This window comes from Lacerta agilis, chromosome 12 (genome assembly GCF_009819535.1).
Source record: "Lacerta agilis isolate rLacAgi1 chromosome 12, rLacAgi1.pri, whole genome shotgun sequence".
Lineage (NCBI taxonomy): Eukaryota > Metazoa > Chordata > Lepidosauria > Squamata > Lacertidae > Lacerta > Lacerta agilis.
Genome location: NC_046323.1, coordinates 31,160,794 through 31,168,669, shown reverse-complemented (window position 1 = coordinate 31,168,669; position 7,876 = coordinate 31,160,794). Strand labels below are relative to the sequence as shown.

The 7,876-nt window shown below is 42.4% G+C and overlaps 1 protein-coding gene across 1 annotated transcript; it reads left to right on the top strand.

Moving 5' to 3' along the window:
* The first annotated feature begins 1,174 nt into the window (after positions 1–1,174).
* GATAD1 (GATA zinc finger domain containing 1) lies at positions 1,175–6,779 on the top strand. The gene is made up of 5 exons (XM_033165553.1): positions 1,175–1,470; positions 3,176–3,301; positions 3,860–3,919; positions 5,280–5,463; positions 6,308–6,779. The coding sequence occupies exons 1-5, from the start codon at positions 1,273–1,275 to the stop codon at positions 6,496–6,498; spliced, it is 759 nt and encodes a 252-aa protein (XP_033021444.1). The 5' UTR covers positions 1,175–1,272; the 3' UTR covers positions 6,499–6,779.
* The last annotated feature ends 1,097 nt before the right edge of the window (positions 6,780–7,876 follow it).

The following is a 7,876-nucleotide window of genomic DNA, read 5'->3' as shown; positions in this document are numbered from 1 at the left end:
AAACAATGCAAGGAGTGAGCTGCAGCCCAAGATAGGAGAAGAGGTGGTAAGGGAACACATAAGCTACCTTTTAGTAAGCATGTTATTGATACACATTCAAGATGACTTACTTCATTTTAAGTAACATTTTTTTTTCATTTCATGTACTTTATTACTTCCCTTCAGACTCTTTTTGTGGGTGAATTTAGTTTATGAAAAATATTGGATCGACAACCTTGGATTCTGAAGGTCATTACTGAGCAGTACCAATTTTCAGTTCTGTCCTTAAAGCAGATAGGTGCCAGAGGGAGGAGTATTATTGGTTGTGACGATGTCTTCCTTATTTCAGTTTTGTAGGTTGCTTTATACATTTTCACTGCATGTTCGTTTTAGTTCTGTGTACCGTGCATTTTATATTAACTGCTCTGTTTATTAAGGAAGAGGAATGGAGCCTACAAACATAAATCCCCATGTTTCACACACACACACACACACACACACACACACACAAAACAGCAAAATCTTATCCTTAACTTTCTTCAGCTGCTTTCTTGTGATAGGTACAAGTTTCCCTAAGAATTTTTTTTAGAAATACAGCTATAGCCTTCTATGTAGCACTTTGTCTTCCATCCTACCCACCAGCCACTCAATAAACTGGGGGGTGGGGGGCATTTCTGAGTAAACAAGTCCAGGATTCAGATGGAACCTTGGCCCATAAATTTAGTGTAATTTCACCTGCTGCTTTTCGAGGCCGGCCTTTATCACATCTCTCTTCCGTTGTTGAACATTTTTAATATAGGCCCTACTGCTCCAATTGTATGCATAGCCTACTATTTTATTTACCCCCTACTTTATAACTTTCCTAGGCTAGACGAGGTTATCCGGTTATCCTTGGGCCCGAGAAAGAGAAAGGTCTAGTCTAGTGTCTGCTCGGTTGACTACAGCCGACCTCAAGTACGACTCAAGCCATTGGGGCTCCCGAGGAAGACCACGATATACCGCCCCTGTGTTCCCCGCAAAACCAGCCACCTCGCCCTGGGTCGCCAGTCGGCCTGAGGGCGGGAAGCCCCGGCTTTCCTCGTTCGTCTCTCCCCGCCTCAGGCCATGCAGCCTAGTGGGCAGCCAGCAGAGGGCAGAGGCCCCTCTTTTGCAGCGCTTCCTTTCCCGGCCGCTCTGCTCTCCCCCCCCCCCGCGCTTCCTCAGCCGCTCCGCTTCCACGCACAACATCCGTCGTGGCGAGCGGGCTCGCAGTCGGAGGCCGAGCGAGCGAGCGAGCGGTCACCCGGCGCCAAGATGCCGCTGGGCCTGAAGCCGACGTGCAGCGTGTGCCGCACCACCTCCTCGTCCATGTGGAAGAAAGGGGTCCAGGGCGAGATCCTTTGCAACAACTGCACGGGCCGCCCGGGGCCTCCCGGGTCCGCGGGAGCCGGCTACGCCACGACCTCGGCGGCTGCGCAGCACAGCAACGGCGGCAGCGGCGGCGGGAAGCAGGTGAGGAGGACGCTTCCTGACAAGCTGCCGCTTTCGGGCTCTTGGGGAGCAGGGCCCGCCGCCGGAGCCAGTGGGCCTCCTCGGTCGACCTTCCTGAGGTGGCAGGCACGGCCAAGCCACCCTCCCCAGAAGAGGTCATCGAACAAAAGGAGGGATAGCTCAGTCTAAAGAGCATCCCCCACTGCAGCAGCAGGGGGTTGGACTAGATGACCCCCGTGGTCCCTGCCAGCGCTACAATTCTAGGTCTAGGTCAGCTGTGTGTGACATCGGACCTCTGTGGGTCACGTCGCGCTCTTTTCCTTCTGCTTCAATGACACCGAGCAGATCTTGTTTTCCGTACTCCCCGGCGCCGCCAAGCTCTTCAAGTTAATAGGCACTGCAAGGATAAAAGCTCAACAACTTTCAACCTTACGGTGCACATTCAAACTTAACCTGATCTGAGTTGTGCCTCTAACTCAGGGGTGGGGATTCCCTTCTTGGGCAGCCTTCCAAGGGGTTACATGCCAGTGGCGGGTGCATGCAAAAGTGCAACTAGTGCACATGCTACCTTTGTAGAGAGAGAGAGGGGTGTGTGTGAAGAAACTTTAACGAGTGGCATTCTGGTGTTTCTGTTAATTGTCTGTGATTAATATTACAGTAATTACGGTAACTGCGTAGGTGAGTATAATCCATGAGCTAAGGTATGTGTTGGGAGTGGGAATGTGTTTGGGTTGTTGGAAGTGAATGGCGATTTAGAGTAAGAGTTTGAAAGGGAGTTTGAATGCTGTTAGGAGGCAGTTGAGAAGTGAGTTGGGTTTGGGGAAGTGGGTGGTTAATTGGAGTGAGGGTTGGAAGATGGAGAGAGAGTTTTGATGGTAGCAGGGTTGGTTTACTAGAGCAGGATCAATATTGTTAAATAGCTACGAGAAAAAAGTAACAAATGATACCAAACTGATACCATATGCTTCTGAACCCTGTGATCATCAAACCCATATTTCTGTTTTTTAATATGCACTGTATTGCACCACATGCCTCTTGACTGGTTATGTTAGAGATGAGAACTATTCATAGTATTGTGTCTGGTGTGGAAACAAGGAGGAAAATTCAGAAATACCTATCAGAAACCCAGTTCAGGACTATACATCTTACAAAGAATGGTGTGGTCGTACAGGGGAGCTGAGGGGAGTGCCAGACTCAGAGCACCACATAGTTTAGGCAGGGGGTGGCATGACACTAGCCTACTCTCATATAATTCTATAATGGTTTGCAACCTTAGGCTGAGATCCTGGGCTCACTTATCTGGGAATAAGTCCCATTAAATATAGTGGGAATTTTGAGTAAACATGCATAGGACTGCGCTGTAAATTCTGCTATGATTTGAAATTCTTTCTGAGTTGCTGAAACTCTCTAGATTGATACCCATTCTTTTATTGTAGGCTGCCCTGTGGAAATTTTTTTTGAACAACAGTGTTTAAGCACTTGAAACAAACAAAAATCTTTTTGTTGAAATTAGCGGCGTGTACTTTTTTAGTAAATGTGTTTAGAATAGGTGTTTCATCTCTTTCTGGCCTGGGGAAAGTGGGTCCTACTGTGTCCCCCCACCCTATGAATAACGCACTCTCTCTCTCTCTCTCTCTCTCTCTCTCTCTCTCTCTATATGCCTTGTTGTATATTTGTTCATGTATATAATAATGAATTGCCACTATTTCTTACTTTTGTACACTAGAGTAAGCAAGAAATTCACAGAAGATCTGCTCGATTAAGAAACACAAAATACAAGTCTGCTCCAGCTGCTGAAAAGAAAGTTTCCACTAAAGGAAAAGGGAGAAGGCATATTTTTAAGTTAAAAAATGTAAGGTGATTATGGACGCCAGCTACAGTTGAGCACTTTCTAAATTAAAGCAATGTGGTAGATGCTGTACTAAAAAATAGTGAGGTTTACAAAAGTCTGCACCAAATATAAATATTTTCCTACATGCTTATCAAATTATATACAACTTTGCTATTAGTGCTTTCCTGAAGAACCATGAGTATTCATCACATAAGACTATGCACATTATTGCATTAAAATAGATGTATTTTGTGTTCTTCAGCTCATACTTGTTGAGCATAATGTGCAAAATGACTCTTGAGCAATGTCTTAAGAGACTTTTTTTCATTTGTGTATAATCAATATACTATGCATTTCTGAATGTGAAATGCTTCCTGATTAAAACACATAACAAATATAGATGCATTTTGTCAAAGCTTACTGATACTGAAGCTATTAATTTCTGGATGTTTTCCTATATAGTGGTCCAAAGATTATCAATTTTCCATCCAAATCTCATTTACAAAAATGCATTATATATTAATTTTGACACTGTTACGTTATTTGTGCAGTTTAATCATTATAACCTTCCTTTTTCAGCCCATCAAAGCTCCAGAGTCTGTAGCTACCATTATTACAGCAGAATCTATCTTCCATAAGGTATGTTATTAGAAGTCTATGAACATAGAAGTGTTTCAAAAGTCAATGAAAGTGTAAATAAATCTTTGAATGAGTTCTTGGTAAGAAAATTTATTGGACTGTGACTCAAACATACAGTATGTATTTAGTGTTTTTGCAGTAGCACTATAAATCTGCACTGTAATTTGCATTTTTCCTGTACATTGTTACTGAAGTTTCCTAAACGCCTAACTTGCTAAGGATGCTAGCATGTTCATGACTGAACTGAGACTTTCTGATGTAGTTCATCCTCTTCAAGAGCAAAGTAGTTGATATTTTCAAATTGAAAAACTCAATTAGTTACTTTCAGATCGTTGCTATGACATAGCTTGAAACTGTTATATAATTATGTTACTGTATTGAAACTCTAACTTACTTATTTGGAGCAGCTTGAGAGCCATTTTATCAATATCCTTATCTGTCTCTAAAAAGATAGGAAAATATTGTTTTTATTTATTTTAACATATTTATGTGCTTTTAAAGCACATTAAATCAGCATTATTGGCGTAGAAGTGCAGACTAAAACTCCAAACAGCCAAATTTTTGGGGAAGGAGAAAAATGATGCAGGCACATTGTTTCAGTCCTGTTTGTTGTCAGGGAAAACTGAAAATGCCCTTAAACTTAGTACTGTGGCCTCACTGAAGGGAAAATGCAAATATGGCTTTCTGCAGCTGCAATGTGGGGGAAATGGATAATGTATATAGACCAGCTGGGGACCACCAAGTGGGGACCACCAAGAAGGATAAGAGCCTGGGGAGCGGTGGTGGGACAACAATGAGGGAGAAGACTGGGAAGAGGAGGGGTTGGAAGCTGAGGAGGTAACAGGGCTTTGTGAGCTGGGAGAACCTGTGGCAGAGAGAAGTTCAGAATCCGACTCAGAGGCTGAAGCCAAAGCTGGCAAGTGGGAGGATGGAGGCCAATAGAGATGAGGCAGGCTGGTGAAGGGTCAAGGGTGTGCCCCCATCCTGCTGCAACAAGCTCCCCTGCCCCCATCTCCCAGAAATAGAAGAGGGCTGAAACAGGCAAAGCGGTGACAGACTTCATGGAGGTGTAGACTCCAATTGCTTGGAAAAAGCCCTGGAGAGGAGGGGACGTAGATGGTTGTGGGGAGACAGGGACTTTCAGTCTTGGCAACTGATTTAATGAGGTAAGACCTATCAGGGATGAGCTGTTGTACTTGTTAGGCCTGACACTCAACCAAGTCTGTGAAGATACTGTTCTTGTTAATAACGAGTTGTCTCCAGTGTGACTACTGGCCAGCTCACTCTGACACACCAAAGCAGAAACTATTATCAGTTTAGCTTTTAAAAAATTAATTCTAATGATCTATATCTTTTCTAGGGAGTTTACTATCAGATTGGAGATGTTGTTTCAGTGATTGATGAGCAGGATGGTAAAACATACTATGCTCAGATTAGAGGGTTTATTCAAGACCAATACTGCGAAAAAAGTGCAGCTATAACATGGCTCATTCCTACTGCAGCTAGCCCCAAAGACTGTTTTGACCCTGCAACTTACATAATAGGTAAGTTCCAAGGCCCAAAATGTTAAAATTCTACCTGTACTGACAAAGCAGAAAGTGCTACATGTGATATAACTCCAGAGTCCTAGATTTTTTTATCCTGTAGTACAAGCTAGTTATGCAGCGTTGCCTTTAGACTTGCTCATGAATTGCAATTCTGGTAGAGATGTATATTTGTGTTGGAAGTGAAGTTAAGAGTTGTATATTTGACAGCAACATGTTCTCCTGGGAAGTGTGCTGGTGTCTTTCTCAGTATAAATCAATAGTACCACTAGATAAAACTGTCTCCTAGCTACTTTCGGCGGGGAGAAGTTGCTATGGACACACAAGGTCCTCTACACATGTGAACCTTCTCTTCTTAGGCCCAGAGAAACTGGGCTGGAGGGCAACATGCTTGCTACAGAGATGCAGCATGCTGAATGCATGCCCCTGTTCCATCATCATCAATAGTATGGTTACACAGCCTCAAGCTGTGCAAGTCCTTCCTTTCCTCTGCTGTTTGTTAGTAGTGTTGGTATTGATCTGAAACCAGTTGAAATTATTTCCTAGGAGGAGTGAGATACCAGGTATCCTTGTATTGCTGCATTTTATACAATTCTGTGTTTAGCCCTTACTTTGGAGGATGGAGGGCTTCATATTAGATTCTCCTATCTAATGTCTTTTGGAGAACACTGCAGGCCCAGCTTGCATAGCTTTATTCACTGCATAGAGCTATATCCATGCTGGAGAAAGTACCTGTCTTGCTAGTGATACTTAAGGAGAAATATGACAATTGCCAACCGGATGTACCATAAAGCTCCAAGTGGGGGAATAACCAACTAACTATTTCATTTTTTTTTTATTTAAGGGCCAGAAGAAGATCTTCCAAGGAAAATTGAGTACTTAGAGTTTGTTTGTCATGCACCTTCAGAATATTTCAAATCTCAGTCATCTCCTTTCCCTACCATTCCTACTAGACCAGAAAAAGGTTATATTTGGACTCACGTTGGACCTACCCCAGCAATTTCCATCAAGGAAACTGTTGCCAGCAGCTTGTAGTGTGTCTTGCTCTTGAGAGACTCCTTTTTATGTATATTAATTTTCACAAATGTTTATGTTTTAGTATATCCAGCTAGGCCTATGAGTGGCTTTTATTTATTATTTAAATTTGGGTGCCTTTTTCAAAATCAAAATTTCTTCACGTTCTTTGAAACTTGTTTTTCTTCTCCTCTGTCAAAAGTGACTTCTCACATGCTTGTTGAGTCTAGTGAGAAGCTGTACATTTTGTATTTGTTAGTATTGCTTTATACAAAAATAAAGTTACTGATTACCTTTCTTCAGAAAAAAGCCTCTGTTACTATCACTTTGAAAAACTTATGTATCTGTTTGTTCATTTAAAAAAACCATTGCATCTAGTAAACAGAACTTAAGTTCAGTTACTGTAGTGATAGGAAGGCATAATTGCAGGTGTTCATTTCCTCCCCACTCCAAATTACTACCGGTATATGCCAGGGATGGGGAACTTGCAGTTGTTATACATGGAGTCCTACTCCTATCAGCCTCAGCCAGCATGGCCAGTGGTCAGGGCTAATGGGAGTTTTAGTTCAACACCATCTGGATTGTTGCAAGGTCCCTATCCTTGTTCTTTGCCCAAATAAACAAATTTCACTATTATGCTGTTAATTTTCTGAAACTACAAGTTTCAACTGAGCAGACTTTTAAATAGCTGCTTGTCAAAGGTTCATAAGAATTGTCTTACTGTGTGCCAAGTAAGATGTAAAGGGAGTAAACATTGTTAAGAGAGGGGGCAAGTACAGCCACATGGAAATACATGATCAGGTGTCCACTTCTAAATAAACCTTCATTGGAGAGAGGATATTCTAACCACCACTAGTTCCTGTTACCCTTTTCCTGCGAAAGATGCTTAAGCGTATGTTTTCTAGGCTATGTATATTCTCTTAAACAATTATCATGGATGTTTCAGTCTAGCTTCAGACTTCCATTTGACCCAAAAACTACTAGGATGACCTATGCTAGCACAATATAGTGATCCACACAATTCTCCTTGGCTTCTCAGTAATACCATCAACCATGGTATCCTTTTTACACCCACTAGTTAGTGTAGGAACTGGTGGCACCATGCTTCAAGTGAGTTCATTCCTATGTAGCTGAGCATGCCATTTCAGAACATAGTTTGGGAGTGGGGGACTCCTGCCCCATAATACTTGCACTTTCATGCTTAACAATTCTATCTTTGGGGGGGCCTTTCAACATCTACCCATGAAGCTACTGCATGCAATGTACTGATGACACCTAGCTCTACTTTCCCTTTCTGCAACAGATAAAATGGTGGAAAATGTCATGTCTAAAGTCCATATTACTTCACTTTAGAATGTATGTGGAAGATGACTGATAAATAATAAACTTGAACCACCAT

Excerpts from the sequence above, each read along its gene's own strand:
- GATAD1 (XM_033165553.1), top strand. The coding sequence starts at position 1,273 with ATGCCGCTGGGCCTGAAGCCGACGTGCAGCGTGTGCCGCACCACCTCC. Across the intron at positions 3,302-3,859 it reads ATATTTTTAAGTTAAAAAAT|CCCATCAAAGCTCCAGAGTC; the intron begins GTAAGGTGATTA and ends TTCCTTTTTCAG. Across the intron at positions 5,464-6,307 it reads CCCTGCAACTTACATAATAG|GGCCAGAAGAAGATCTTCCA; the intron begins GTAAGTTCCAAG and ends TTTTTATTTAAG.